At 36.6% G+C, this 16763-nt stretch overlaps 1 protein-coding gene across 7 annotated transcripts in view; it reads left to right on the top strand.

Annotated features, from left to right (window-relative positions):
- Positions 1 to 16763, top strand: part of dvl1a (dishevelled segment polarity protein 1a) — an 88963-nt gene that overhangs the window by 17295 nt on the left and 54905 nt on the right. For all 7 annotated transcript variants that reach the window (XM_087307360.1, XM_087307361.1, XM_087307362.1 and 4 more), the window contains exons 2-3: positions 13182 to 13251; positions 15765 to 15886. In XM_087307360.1, the coding sequence (XP_087163486.1) occupies positions 13182 to 13251; positions 15765 to 15886 (192 nt within the window). The remainder of the gene's footprint in view (positions 1 to 13181; positions 13252 to 15764; positions 15887 to 16763) is intronic.

A 16763-nucleotide genomic window follows, 5' to 3' on the forward strand; every position in this document is an offset into this window, starting at 1 on the left:
ATACAAATATTTTTATTCCAGTTTTCTTAATTCTTAAAAAACATTCTAATACCTGAAAAAATGACCAAATCATGTATAAGAGCTGCTTTTTGAAGAGAATGTAAGAAGGCTGTATTTCAAAAATCGAATTTGTAGTCAAATATCAAATTGTTTTTGTAAAAGAAAAACTAATAAGTATACTTGTAGATCTTATATTATATTCATACTCTCATGCCAATAGCAGATTATTATTAATACAGTTTTTTTTTAAAGCTACTGGATATTTTTAAAGTGAACACAAAAAGCAAAGGTAAACGAAGCAGCTTTTGTTTCTGCTCTGTCTAAATTAAGGTAAACTAAATTAAGGTCTGTGTAAATAAAACCTTTGCTCTTTAGATTTTGTTTTCACCTTCAGACTAAATGTATGATTACTAACAGTGAGTCACTTTAGTTTAAATGCCAGTGCACTTCAACAGCATTTTCTGTAATATTTAAGAATGAGGTTAGCACCAGAGCTTTTGTGTCTGTTTGTACTAGGGATGGGAAGATTCATCGATATGTATCGATACGCGGTCATGTGCGTGCACGATGCGAGTGCATCGGTAGAGCAGCAGAGGATGAATGAAATTTTGGAAGCAAATCGAGATGCATCGGTTTTTGCGAGATGCATCGATTTTTCCGAGATACAGCTTATATTTTTAATATAGAATGTATTTTTTATTTATTAACAAGTGTTGTCAACCTGTTTTTGGCGCATAATTTAATCGACCTACATAAAGTAAGCCTTAGCAACGGATTTGCGGATGTGTACACTTACACTACAACTCAGTGTATCAGGTGTGCGGATGAAGCTAGTGGTGCGCCCTCAGAAAGCGCGAGAAGCAAAACAAACATTTTATTCCCCACTGAGTTTTAAATCTAAAGTATGGCAACATTATGGATTTGAGGATGGACAACATGACAGGACAGATGCAATTTGCAAAATGTGCCGCGCATCTGTAAAATACGCGGGCAGTATGACTAATCTGAAATCTCACTTGTAGCGGCGCCACCGTGTTCATGTGAAAGCATCTTCCAGTGTTCCTGCATTCCCGGCTTTCGCACTGCTTCAACCAGCTCCAAAAGTGGTGAGAAAAGCATTGCAAGTATTTTTTCCCGTGCGCAACAGTTTTGTGCGCTCTATGCCAATAACGAATGCTATTGCATTGTTCATCTGCAAAGATATTCAGCCTAGTGTCACAGAGAACGAAGGTTTTAAACACCTCCTCCTGTTAATTTTTATTTAATTATAATAATAATAATAATATTAATAATAATAATGATAAAAATAATGGGTGTCACGGTGGCACAGTGGGTAGTTTGACCACCTCACAGCAAGAAGATTGCTGGTTTGTTATATTTTTATTAGCCTGTTGTTTACAGTGACAGTGATGTTTCAAAGCAGCATAACACTGCTAGTTCACCACCTTAAGTTTTGAATATTCAGTGGCAAAATATCTTTGTAAAACTTGTTTTCATAGTTGAAAAGTTAAATCACAATTCTTGTTGTGCAATGGTAAACCTTTATGTTGAAAGAGTGCAAATATATATATATTTTTAATATATATTGCACTTATACATTCTGTTTATCTTGAAAATACTTAAATAATATGTGCTATATGTTCTAAAATGGCCCTCTACTGTAAACTGACACTCTGGCTCTGAGAGAAGAGCCAGTTTGTAAAAAACGTCTTGGTTTTGCTTGGTTTATAAATAATCAAACTCATTCAATGGCACAGCATCCTCTTTTACATCATCTCATAAACTTGATCTAATTAGTTAGTGCTGAATTATCGCATTGTATCGTGATATGGGTGTGAATCGTATTGTGTTGCATCGCAATATGTCACAAATGTATCGCTAATATATCGGATCGTATTCTTTGTATCGAGATGCGTATCGGATCGGCATTATAGCTTAGATGCCCAACCCTAGTTTGTACACACTAAACCACACGAGGGTCTGCACTTTAACAGCAATCCAACTGAATGCATTTTCAACATTCTCTGAAACTTGATTTAGATCTCATTTGCACCTGAATTTAGTGTCGTCAGCTTGTAAACTGATCAACAATAATTCATCCTAATACCAGGTGTCAGCAGGGTTGAAATTGGACAACTTCAAACCATTTTAGACATTTTATTTGGTGTCATCAACTTGCGAATGGAACACTCCACTTTAAATAGCCCATTTTACAACTTCCCCAGAGTTAAATGGTTGAGTTTTACCTGTTTTGAATCCGTTCAGCCAATCTCCTAGCTGCGTCCCAAATGGCACACTATACACTATGCACTCATCCACTATGTACTTATGCACTTACACACTCAACAGGATAGTACATGTATGTAGTGTCGTCCCAAATGGCACATTAATGGTTTTTTACTAAGCGGAAATTTAAACCGTTTCCCTGATGACGTTTGACGGTTGCCAAATAAGTTAAATAAATGACCGAATTATCAAATAATACCTGCCGTGAGTATAACCGCATTCACCATCGGGAGGTGCTATAATCACTCTTGTAGGAGAATTTTGCTTTCACCATCCAAAATAAATAAAGTTATCCAACATGTGCGTCCGATTGCTCCGCCCCTTCCGCTACGTAAGCAAACCTGCGGATCGTTGAGTGCGTGAAGTGTCCATCATTACACACTTCATTTTAGTGGCTGAATGAGTGCATCATCCGGGTTATTAAAGTGCACTTATTATTTTTAGAGTTTTCAGTGTGAACGCACTACTTACACTATTTATACTACAAAATGGCGTAGAATAGTGCATAAGTATGCGATTTGGGACGCAGCTCTAGTCTGGCGGGAGGACATTTATCTTGGCTTAGCAGAAATCATTGGATTGGATTAGACCATCTAGCTTCAAAATAATAATTAAAAAAAGTTCTATTTTAAGACCAACATAAAATTAAAAGTTGCTATTTTCTAGGCCGATATTTTGGAGTAATAATCAAGGAACTAGTTGTAGCAGGCGCAATGATATTCTCAGACGCTGGGTATATATTCTAAGCTAAGTTAAAATGCTTAGCCAAGTTTTGTTTGGGTTTCTGTTGTATTTGCCAGCTCAGAAAAGAAAACATGCAGCCAGTTTGTTAGCAACCGTCTGAGTTTAAAAATGTATCATTGATCGACCTGTTTGATTTTTGGGCTGGGCGCCAACATCTCCAGAGGTGCTATTTCCCTCCACTGCACTTCTTCTGTTGCGTATTATTGTTGGATAACATAATCGTAAAGGAGTCCGATGTGTTTAACAGTGTATCAGTGAAGCGTATGAATGAAGACTGAATAATGCTCCAGATGGATTTCATTCACTGTTAAGTGCCCTTTATTCGGTATACATTGCACACAGTGAGCTTGTGTTTTAACTTATAGTTACTCCGTAATGGATTCTTCTGTGTAAGACCCGGTTGATGTATTTTTTATCAACTACCTGCCCCCTCTTCCACTGACTTCACAGAAAGATTTGAGTTGTGTTTAATTTTTAAAGTGTTGCTTGTGCCGTGTGGAAGGATGTGGTTGGAGTTCAGCTTTAAGTGATCTGGCACTCAACAGCTTGTTGGTGAAAGGATCTCATGGTCTCGGTTACTGACTGATTATGAAGCATTCATTTGTCTCAGACCTGATTATTTGTTATGGGATCATGTTTTGTCGGGCTGCTGCAGCGCACAGATGGAGCTTTCCCACATCACAGGAAATCCCTCAAGTACAGAGATAATATCAGGAGCATGTGGTTGACAGTCAGAAAAAGCCCTATAGATTTCTAATGAGGACATGCCATGGTCGCTATAATGTATGGATTTTTATCTGCTAGGGATGATGTCATCAGTTGCACTTGCTCTATTTTTTTTTATTAAGTCATTTGGTATGAACCTAATAAATGATCTTAAAAATGTTATTATTTTTAGTTTTAGTAATTTTGTTAGATGGTTTTATCAAATTTCCTTTGTTTATTTTTACAGTTTATTTTTAATTTATAAATTTTTTTAAATTAGATGTAGTGGTTTTAGTAGTTGTTTTATTTGAGTTCATTGCCAAGTAAACATTTTATTTTTTTTTTGTTAAATATTTTTACAAGTAATATTTCTTTTAATTTTATTTCAGATTTATTTTAGGGCTTGGCGATATTTTAAAAATATATATTATGATATCATGTTTCATATTATTAAATATTATTTAACAGTACATTTAGGAATATTAGGATTTTTTTATTTATTCAATCGCTTTATTTTAATTTACCGACATCACTAAGGCAAAAATATTTAACCAAAATGTCTCATCTCTTTCTAATAAAATGAACATAAGTGTTAAAGAGACTCTTAGGGTGCTTTCACACTTAGACTTTTGTTTCGGATCCTTTGGTGTTTTCCAGTCCCTTTGGCATATGTGAGTATAGCATTCACGCTCGCATCCACGCCAAGACATTCGGTCTGAGACCCCCTGGATAAGGTGGTCTCGGCTCGATTAAAATGAACTCTGGAGCAGATCGATTGTAGTGAGAAGGCAAAATGATCCAGACCAGGCTATAGTACAGTGTATTATGGATATGTAATAGGCATATATTTGGCATATAGATGAAAAGAGAATTATGAGTAGGGCGGGATGTCATTCCTACCGGTAAATGAGTGTTTCATGTCAAATACAAATGTGAAAGCGTGTTAACTATTAACGAGAGCTGTTTATTCGTTTGGAAAATTGACACAACAGCAGTCATTTTTTTATGTTATTCCTCTCTATAATGTAAAGCCTATAATGCATCATTTTATCCAAGGCTTTGTATGAGAAAGTCTTACCTCTGATTTATATCTAGTGATGATGATGTCTGTGGGTTTCACCATTCAAAATGAAAGGGTTGCTTTTCACTTATAATGTCTTTCTACTCATCGTCATAAATTAAAAGAAGGACGCATGACAGCTGACTGTGAAACTGTTCAATGTGAGGAGAGTTTACTCGCACGTGACTTGTTTTAGCTATTTTGGTTAGTTTAGAAACTTTACCATGTAAAAGCAAACCACACCAAGAACAAATATAAACATTGTAACAGTTTTAATCTCACTTTTGGAACAAAAGAATCGATGCACAGGTGTAAAAGCACCCTTAAACTTTATAGATAAAATGTTACAAAGTGTATGCAATGGTACAGTGTAAACATAAAGCAAATTTAATGTGTGAATAATAATGATACAGTAAACCTCAAACTCTGTCAACAACACAAATTCTAATAATCATGTCTGAGTTTTCAAGTAAAGAAACCAACAATCATTATTCAAATAAATAATGCAACAGTACAAATTGTGAAGTTGTATGACTTTATATGTGAAATAGCGTACTGTACAATTACATAAAATAAATAAATTAATACAACATACGTGAACGAACGCACACAGCTCCTTACAGTCTCTGATATGTTACCAATTACAGAACAACTACACACAGCATACATTTAGTCCTTATTTGAGTTAAAAAAACAACACACAACATATAGCCTACAGTCAGTGCAAACCTCTCATCTGTAGTACTTCAATAATCACATCATTATCATCAGCTCAAGAAGTTTGTTGTTTAAAATACAGACAGGGAAACAAGCGATCGTGAGCTCCCTGGAGAAAGTGAAACCACTCACACTTTTAGACGGGCTCGTAAAACAAAAACAGGACACAGCAGATTTTGTCTTACTTGACTTTGTGGCTGTTCATCAAGACGACGACAAGATTTGTTTGAGCTTCTGTCAACCATGGCTAGTTATTATATGTATATAGTATTACAATGTAATATCCCGGCTGCGTATTTAAAAAACAGTGCTTTCTTTGTTTTCATTTGTTTTCGCATTTGCTTGTGTATGCGTGAGTGGCGTTTCTCTGTAAACCAATAGTGTTCAGCTGCACGTCTTGCTCCACCTTTTGGAACCCTTTGTCGTGCTGGGTTCCCTTTGCAAAGGGTACCCAAAAAGTGGTACAGTATGGTTTACTTTTAAGTGTTTTTTTTGACAGTGAAACGACCTTAAAAGCTTACCGAACCAAATCGTACTGTACCACTCAGTGGAAACTGACTAATATAGTTTCAGAAAGCTCCATTTCCTCTCTGCTGTTTAAACACTTTTAATTTCTGGATGATCTTTTCTTTTCAGAAAGATTGCAATTTTTACGTTTTAATCCAACGTTTTATCCAGAAAAACAGATTTACATGCCAGTGGCTAACCAAAGGCTGTACCTTCCCTTACAAATTTGGAAAGACTGCACTTCCTTATGGCTGCCCCCACTGTCCTCACTGTATGTTGCTGTATATTGTAAAGACCTCTTGAGAGGACGCAAACACTTCCTACCCATGACTAGAGTTACACCCCTAGTTTCCTGTGCTGGGCTTTGACAGGCTGCACAAACTCTCCTTGTTTTGTAACTCTTTCCACAAGACCACGTTATCATCATCCTTCAGTCCTGTTCTGCTCACCTCCTCAAACTCACAGCCGTGCGGGTGATGTGACCTGGAAGTTCTGGAGGAGCTGAGAGGAAGACATTATTATTACGTTAGTCTGCTGGAATTTCTCAAGTCATTATGCTTTGTTGACAGATTTTGGCATTGCAATATTTTTTTGTTTTGTTGTGGTTGCTATCATATGATGTATGATTTATTCATTGAGCAGATGCTTTAATTCAGTGGGGAAGCAGAGGAATTTGGAATGCAAGTGCTTCTTTTTAAAGAGACAGTAACTTCAGTATTAGATATGAAGTTGTGCAATTATTAGATAGTCAGGTTAGTATTTAGAGTGAAGACATTTTTTTACACAGTATGTCTTACGCAGGGTCTAAAAAAAAGTCTAAAATTCACTGAAATATCATGCTGCAAGTCTTAAATGGTTTTAAACTTATTTTAAACTTGTCTTATTTTTCTAATGCCCATGTAAAGCTTTCCAACACCCATCCAATCACAATTATTTTAAAATGCACTTGTAAGAATTGAAATATTACGAATATTTTTGATGTCTTTGACAATTCAAAACATGAGCTGAAGACAGGGCCAATGGACTCCACAACCCACCAGGGGGGAATGCGTGAAAAACCAGTTCCTGCTGCATTTGCATCTGAGTATGCTGAAACTCAGCTTCATCCCCCCAGCTCACGCATATGGTCATTTCAATGTTTGAATGTTCTAAATTAACCAAACTGACTTTAACTATCATGTATGATATCATTTGAAATGTCTTAGTGCGATTGGTACAATGGTCTCATTCTCTCAGAAATAGACATAATCAAAACAATAAATATATAACTTCAGGCATCTTTTGAACCACTGTGAAGGGTGTGACTTTTATATACACACACCCCCTTCCTTGAGGGAATTCTTGGATTATTTAAGGTAAGGTTTAAGAAAGACTCAGCGCGATTCTGCCTACCCAGATCAGCCCATAACATGGAGCCTAGGCTCCACGTTATGTAAAATTTACACGTTATGTAAAAAGTCAGGAATGCATCTTTTAATCTTGGATTTATCTTTGATAATTTGATGTTTTGTATTGATCGTTTATGAATTGACTGATTGAATTTGGCATAATACATTTACCTGACTAATAAATTATGTTAACAAATTGGCATTTATTCATGTATACTTGGACTGTAAAAGGCCAACTATTTAGAACAACAAAATATTGTTGAAACTACTTTAAATGTGGATATTTAGGCCTTCATCTACAATAGTATAATCTTGCGCGATTATTATTAAAATACTTTGTCTTGAATTTGTAGATAACAGATCTATGGGGACGACATAAAAAATCTCCTAAATTGAGTAAGTAGGGTTCTGCCTTTCTAGGAGAGTGGTTAATCGCCTCTGTTTAATGACCAAGACTGACAAGACTGACCAAGACGGCCGGTGCAAGACTCGAGATGCTATCGGAATCTGAGTAAATGAGAATAAGGTATAATAACAAATCAAAAGAATATTCAATCATAATCTAAAATAATGTGAAAGGAAACAAAATAATCTTCTCAATGTTTTATAATTGGAGTCAGATAAAACGAGGATAAACATATTAATATTCCAAACCATCTCATACTAAAATTGGAGTCAGATATGAGTTAAGTTTAATATAAATCAACATTGTGCACTGGAAAGACCGAACATGCAGTGAACCATCATCCACCATTGGATACCGTCATTGGACCAACTGGGTGGACCCTACACACTTAAATAAAAAATACATCTCAAAATATATTTAAAATTATAAAAAATGCATTAGCTGTATTTACCAATATGGTTTAATTATCTTCATTAGAATAACATTTGTTTAAACGTTCTCCATGTATTTACAACTACCTGATGAGGACATTGACTTGGACTGACTGGTGAATACATTTAGTTTGTTATAGTTTTTAAAACCTGTCACATTTTTTATATACAATTTATGCTTGTTGTGACATTATTTAAAATATGTGAATGAGATTTCAATTAATATATAAAGTAAAGTAAACATATTTAAAAGTATAAGTCTGAAATTTCATTCATGATAGTCTTGAAAAGGCCTTAAAAAGTATTAAATTTAACTTGCTAAAAACTGCAGAAACCCTGTTTAAAGTCAAAAGTTTTTTGTAAGTAATAATGTGATCTTTATTGTACAATATTTGATTGAATTTTAGCTGTGGTTTTACCATGCAAGTAGTGCTAGTAGTATTTTTTCCCCAAATTGATCAAGATGATTTTTTTTTGTGGAAAACACTGATTAAAATGGTTGACGCAGTGGTACAGTAGGTAGTGTTGTCGCCTCACAGCAAGAAGGTCGCTGGTTCGAGCCTCGGCTGGGTCGGTTGGCGTTTCTGTGTGGAGTTTGTATGTTCTCCCTGCGTTCGCGTGGGTTCCCTCCGGGTGCTCTGGTTACCACCACAGTCCAAAGACATGCGTTACAGGTGAACTGGGTAGGCTAAATTGTCCATAGTGTATGAGTAAGTGAGTATGGATATTTCCCAGAGATGGGTTGCGGCCGGAAGGGCTGGATAAGTTGGCGGTTCATTCCGCTGTGGCGACCCCGATTAATAAAGGGACTAAGCTGAAAAGAAAATGAAAGAATGAATGACTATGATCAAAATTAGAGAGCAGCTATGATTGCTGAGCAATTCCATGCAAATGTCAACCTTGCCATGAAATAATAAGTTTTCACCAAAAAAAGAGAAACTCTTTCTAATTTTTTTTTTGTATAGGCTTGTATTTTACAGTACTCTACAAATATTCAAACATGCATTTGCCAATGTTTTCAAACATTTATATGTGATGTACCAAAAAACACACAAGTGGCAATTTCACATGTCACATTCATAACAATGCAAAAAGCATTGTTATGAATGTGACATGAAATTGCCACTCATAAATGCAAATATGTAAAATAAAATAAAATCAATCATTTTTTTTCTACAGAGAGCCAACTCTTATCCTTTTGATTAGCATTGTTTTTTTTTGGATTGAGCAGTTTAATTCACAGAATTTCTACAAAGTATATTGAACACTGTAAAGTCGCTAACTTCTTTGTTCACATCCATAACGCAGGTTTATTTTCCTCATTTAAAATACTAAAAATGTTTACAGATTGATATATTTCTGATCCCATAACCCTGTGTTTAGTTGTTTTGTCATCAAGGATATTCAAAAGATTTTCAATAAGGTTTAGTCAGGACTGTGGTCTGGCCAATTCATTATGTCAATGTTTTCAACTTCAAGTTACTGCATAACACATTTTGTTGTGTGATTGAGCTGATTGTCCTTTGTGAACGTAGTTGGCTGATTGTGTGATGAGTGCAGTTGCTAAAGGAGCTTCTGATAAACATTTGCATTCACCTTGGCATGTATCTGTATGAAAGGAAAAACTTCTGCAAAAAGCTGGGATTCACTTTTCTTCAGTCTCTTCCTCAGTTCAATAGCTATGAATTTACTGAGTTTGTAACCATAACGGTCCCCAAGGATATTCAAGAGATTTTCAATAAGGTTTAGTCAAGACTGTGGTCTGGCCATTTCATTATTTAATTTTTTTTCAGCTTCAAGTAACTGCATAACACATTTGTTGTTTGATGGGGCTGATTGTCCTGCATGAACATAGATGGCTGACTGTGTAATATGTGCAGTTGCTAAAGGAGCTTCTGATAAACATTTGCATTCACTTTGTCATGTATCTGTATAAAAGGAAAGTAACACTTAATTTTGATGGTCCACTTGAGTATTAGTAGACTGTCTGCTTGAAATCTGCTGATACATCTACTTCAACAGACATTTAACTGACTATAAGAAACTTTGCAAGTACATATCAACTTACACTAACCCTATAACCCTAACCCCAACCTAACAGTCTACTTATAATGGTCTTTCACTACTCTCACTTATAATCAAATGAGAATTAGTTGTAATGTAACTTAAATTCAACAAACGGACCATCAAAATAAAGAGTGATCAAAAGGAAAAACTCCTGCTGCAAAAAACACCACCAAACCATAACACTTCGCTTTTACCTTTCACTGACTTCTCCACACACTTTGGGTTCATTTTGATGATGAACAAAGCTTCCCATAAGATTCAAATAAATTAAACTTGCTTTCGTTACTAAAGTGTTTTGGATGAGTTAGAAAAAAAGATTAGTTTCATTTTATCTGCTAATGATATATAGATTTGATCCTTACTAAGCCACTAAACTGGAGAGCAGTTCTTTTAGTGTTAATATGATTTCCAATTGAGATTGCCACATTGTCTTCTCATTCAGTTGTCTTCCATGTACAACCAATTTTTTTAAGGACTTGATTCAGTTAATGTCATTAAAAATATGCAATAGTCCGCGCCAGTGGTGTAGTGGTTAGTGCGTCGACAAATGCACTCCGGTGCTCCTGAGTTCAATTCCGCCTTGCGTTCCTATGCCGATCCTTGTCCCCTCTCTGCTCCCCATGATTTCTTGTCAGTTCTCTCTACTTTCCTATCCAAAAAAGGTGAAAACCAGAAAAAAATAATTATAAAAAAACAAATATGCAATAGCTCTTCTTAAAACAGTAAACAAAAAGATGTCTTCAAGATTTTAGTTATCCTAATTGTCTTGGCAGTATGATTACCAGTGTAGTCTTTTTGGCAATCAAATGGGTCTTATGAGGTAGAATTTTTAATGATGTCTAGTGTTGTTCAATTGCTTTAGGAATTACATTTATGAGCCAAATGTCGACCTATGATTAAGAGAAATGTAATGGAGCTGTGGCCAAATTTCTTTAAATAAAAAGTGCCACCTTGCCATGACAAAATTTTACCACAATTTTTTTGTAGTCTTGTTTTTTTACAGTAGACTGTTAAAATACTCAAAATTTCTCTGTCAGTGTTTTCCAACAATTATATTTGATTTACAAAATTCACACAGGTGTCCATTTCACATATATCACATCCATAACCATTAATTTTATTACCAGTTTTCCTCCTGTGATTAAAACAAATGCAAAATTAGCCGTGCTCTTGCAGAAGTTTGGTGCTGTGAACAAATTTCTTCAAATGACAAGTACCAAAGAAGGTCTGTAGAATATTTTCTATTCACATTGAAAACTTTTGCTTCTGATAAAAAACGAAGTCAGTCAGTCAGTCAGTAAGTCTAAACACTTGATTTTAACAACATTATAACTGAATGTAGAGTAAGTGGTTGTATATCATCCATTATGCTGGGAAATCAGTGTAATCTGAGTGGTTGTTCATACGATATTGTATTTTGATATATTTATTAGAGATATGATTGGCTGATTAGATATTTTTTTGCATTAACAAATTAAATAAATTGGCCAGTGTGTGTAATATTTCAGATCACATGTGTCAAACTCAGTTCCTGGAGGGCCGCAGCTCTGTACAGTTTAGTTCCAACCCTAATTAAACACACTTGATCAAACCGATTAAGTCCTTTTGTTTGAAATCAACAGGTTAAACATTTATAAAAGCTAGCGGTTAGTCCAAATTTTTTATTTCTGTCCAGAGAGGTCATGTATTGATCTTTAAATGGTCTCACGCAATCATGTGATGCGATTTTGCTGGTCAGAGTTCACCAAGCTTGAAGTTTGCAATGCAGCAAACTGCGAAACTTGTCGCACGAGCTTGCGTTTCCGATCTGTTTCATTTGTGTGCTTACAAATAGAAGTCCAGTGTGACCGCGGCTGATTACTTCAGATCACTGGTGTCCAACTCAGTTCCTGGAGGGCCGTATCTCTGCACAGTTTAGTTCCAACCCTAATTAAACACACTTGATCAAACTAATTATGTACTTTGGACTAGTTTGAAACCTACAGGTAAGTGTGGTGGAGTAGGGTTGGAACAAACCTGTACAGGGCTGCGGCCCTCCAGGAACTAAGTTTGACACCACTGCTTTAGATCATTTTTGATTGCATATATCAAGCATTAAAACCCCTTCTCAAAGCCTTAAATTTGCATACGATTTATTATATCATCTGCTGAAAATCTGAACGATCTCACAACTTTTTCAATATGATGCACATATCTTGTTAATCCCTGGTAATCCTGTTTTGTCATTCTGCAAATCAAACCTCCCTTAAGTGATTTCTTTGAGTCTTATGTCATGTGCTTTGTATGTGTACTTATGGACCTGTCCTGCACACACTGACAGAAGATGAGCAGGTGTGTGACTGCTGAACCTCAACTGAGAGGGTTAAAGGGTAACTGTGTGGTATTTATGTAGGGAATTTACAGCCTGGGACGGACACTCTGCTAACACACACATTCACTCTATTAATAACCTAATGTGCCCTGACACCAATACTGCACCTTTCACACATATATGCCCCACACTTGAATATATATGCAGCCTACAGAGCTTTAATACTCATAAACACACACACTTAGAGATATACTAGATGTGCATTTATACTAAACCACTGTTTGCAGCACTTTTAGTAGGTTATGTGGAATGTGCATGAGGTACTAATGAGGTCCGGTTGTAAAACGAAGTCGTTTTAAACAGAGTGGTCGGTCAACAGGGCCGTTCAGCATTCTCATCATGAGCTGCCCGCAGTTGAGAGCTAAGTGGAAAATTCCGCTGTTTGAGCGTGACATGCTTTTCAGTATGCCTCAGCTTTTGCAAATAGATGGGAACACTGGTGTGCAGTCCTGGGTACTGGTCTCACAGAGTCTCTAACAGCTTGTGTTTTCTCCCGCAGAGTCGTCAAAGAAGAAATCTCCGACGATAATGCCAAGCTGCCCTGCTTCAACGGCAGAGTTGTGGCCTGGGTAAGTGAGACGGATGGAGCACTCCTCACAGTTTTGAACAGATTGTGACATTGCAAAATATCAGGGTATCAGTCATGCTGAGATAAAAGCTGGCCTCCAAGGCTGGTTTGTTTTTTCAGAGTGGTTCTTTTTAGTGAGTTAATCAAACAAAGCGCAACTGGTATCGTCGGATTCTTGAAAAAACACTTCATCAAAAGACTTATGAACAGGTTCTTTTTAATGAATCAAACAAATTGAATTCAAACACTGTAGCCTGGCTTCTGAATGACCCCTTTGCCATCAAACATCTAAAGTAGATATGTTTCAGATGCAAATTAGACTTATACGCATAAAACATTTGAGAGTAAAGCATCGTCAAAGTCAAAGTCAAAGAGAACAAAAGGATCACTTCCTCATAAACTGGCACCAAATATCAAAAAGAAAAATGGAATTTTTCACTCCATTAATAATAAGATTGACTCTATTTATAACCTAATGTGCACTGACACCCTTACTGGACTTTTCACATATATACTGATGTTAACACTTCAATATGTTACCTTTGTAAATGTGGAAATGTAGTAAATATGTCTACGTTTTTGACCGCTGGGTGACACCGTTAGCTAAAATATCAGCACACAATTTTCAGCTTTGTTTTTACACAATGGTAGATTGTAGGACAGTACTGTATAAGCTGCAGTGGAAACATATTTATTTCCATACATAGATATTTACATTAGATGCCATTTAGCCTATTGTTGTCTATTGGAAGGAATGCGTCGATATAGCCGCCATTTTAGTACAGGGTAGCACTCCTTTGAAATTAATATAGAATCAAGGTGCAGTGGAGGACTGTGGCCATCCAGAGCCAGAGATAAACACATATATACTTATTTCTATGATCAGGAGTTTTCCCAGTGTTCAGTATGCAATTTTATTATTATTTTTTTTAATTACGAAAATTATAGTTTTACATCACTTTTCTACATCGAGGAATTAGTGACTGCACGGACATTGCTGACAAAGAGCATGTGTTTGTGTGCATGTATATGTATTATCCTCCCTTCCTGTTAAATTTGATCTAATCCATGTTCTGAAACACAACACACCCCCTCTCCCGCTTTCACTTCTTATCTCAACGGAGGGGAGCGATTCGTTTGTGAATCAATCTTCAATATGAACAACTCGTTCACATAGCTGACAATAATACAAGTTGGTACAAGTTTGTTGTGTAAGTTCGTAACATACAAAAACATAAAAAACAAAATCTTACCTATGAAATGTGATGCCTTTTCGCTTTGTTTTCTTTTGTTTGCTCACTTCTACACCCGTACACAGCACTAAAATCCAGCATCTTCACATTGGCTTTGGTCCTGACTAGTGCGGTTGAATGACATTTGTCCTCGGAGCACTGTACCAATGAGGCGACACTGTTGACGCATGCTCAGGGTCTGTATGCCATATCTAGTATATATACATATATATATCTATGATTTCCATACAATAAATTACAGCATGAGCATCAGAAAATCATATGATGTTGTTTTAACAGATCATGTGATAACAAAAATGGACAAACCAGAGAGCTGACCACATTGCACAACATCTAAAATGTTGTTTGGCCATTCTAAAATACCTTAGCCAGTATGAACAACCATATGTCTGAACATCCAGATGGATAAATTAAGGTCATGACATTTTTTTTTTCATGTCGATAGCTAAACTGAAATACGTTTTAAATGAAACTGTCTATTTGACACGCTTTTGGCAGGTTTAAATATTTACTGTTGATTTTAATGCCTAAGCTGTAATTAATCTGATGATCACTTGTCTACCTGTAATGCCTCGTAGAGCTGGTGTGAGGCGCAAAATACAGGTTAGTGGACTGCAGTGAGCCTCCAGCTGCAGAGAGCTGCACAGACATGCTGAGATAGATGACATTGAGCTCTGCTGCTCTAAAATATGTGCTCCACCGCCTGCTGTCCAAACACGGAGACCTTCAGTGCACTATAACATGATCACTGCTTTAAATTCCACGGTGCGCTGGGTTTCGGCCCCACTGCAAGGTTTCATCATTGATTTGTGCAGAGAATATGAAGAATAGAGTGTTTTTATGGGTATAGCCTTAGGTAACCACATCTACCGGTTATAATTTGGATCATGAAAGCACTTTACCACATCATCAGGCCTCTTTTTTTGGTTCTAATGGAGTGAGGATCCATCGTCAGACCACTATAGAAATGTTTACTTGAAATGAATCTAAAAATAGTGCGATTTGAGAAAAGTATGCATCATTTATGACACCGTTGTGGTCATATTTTATTGCTGATTTGAAAATATGTTGAAATGGTTGCCCAAGGGCTTTACCAAGAAGCCAGCCAAGTGAACTGACTTGCCTGCCTTTCTGTCTGCATAAACAAATGCACTCTCTTCTCTTCTCTTGCTGGTCTGCTTATTAATGCAAGGCAAGTAGTTGGTCTGGAGAGTTTCTTCCTGATGCCTTTGTGAGTAATTGTGTGTGTGTTTGGCTGTAGTTGGTGTTGGCTGAAGGCACACACTCGGATGGGGGATCTCAGTGCACAGAGAGCCACAAAGAGCTGCTGCCCCCTTTGGAGAGAACCGGAGGGATTGGAGATTCCAGACCCCCCTCTTTCCAGTGAGTAACACCATGCAAATAGTTTGTCTGACAAATCCTTGTTTATTACTTACTTTTTAGTAATGTCGTAAACAGTGAGGTCTGATAAGGACATATATTCTATTATAACTGTTATAAATGGGTTTGTGAGAAATAAAGATGATGAAATGTGTAAATCTAGTTCAAAGGTTCAAGATATTCACCATGACTTCATATAGTTTTCAGAAATGTTCATGCACAGTTCGGTTTTAATTTTTATTTTAGATGTATTTTTTGGCATTTTTTTGTCCTTTATTATGATAAGAGAGTATGTAGACAGGAAGTGAAGTCAGAGTAAGAGGGGGAGAGGATTGGGAAAGGTCCAGGAGCTGGGACTCGGACTCAGGATGCCTAAAGCACAAAGATGTTATATGTCATTACACTTCTCATTTTCAAATATGCTCTTCCAATCAGATGTTTTTGTTATGCGAGACGTTTTTTTAATCAAAGATCTGTTAAATTAACCAAAACTAACTAAAAAGGCAATTAAGTGACAGAAAACCCATTGATTATTATTATTTCATGCAATTTTCTTCATTCATTCATTTTCTTTTCGGCTTAGTCCCTTTATTAATCCGGGGTTGTCACAGCGGAATGAACCGCCAACTTATTCAGTATATTTTTACGCAGCAGATGCCCTTCCAGCTGCAACCCATCTCTGAGGAACATCCACACACACTCATACACTACGGACAATTTAGCCTACCCAATTCACCTGTACCGCATGTCTTTGGATTGTGGGGGAAACCGGAGCACCCGGAGGAAACCCACACGAACGCAGGGAGAACATCAAACCAGCGACCTTCTTGCTGTGAGGTGACAGCACTACCTAGTGCGCCACTGCGTCGCCTGCAATTTT

The sequence above is a fragment of the Danio rerio genome, chromosome 23 (genome assembly GCF_052040795.2).
Source record: "Danio rerio strain M-AB ecotype USA chromosome 23, GRCz13ab, whole genome shotgun sequence".
Classification (NCBI taxonomy): domain Eukaryota; kingdom Metazoa; phylum Chordata; class Actinopteri; order Cypriniformes; family Danionidae; genus Danio; species Danio rerio.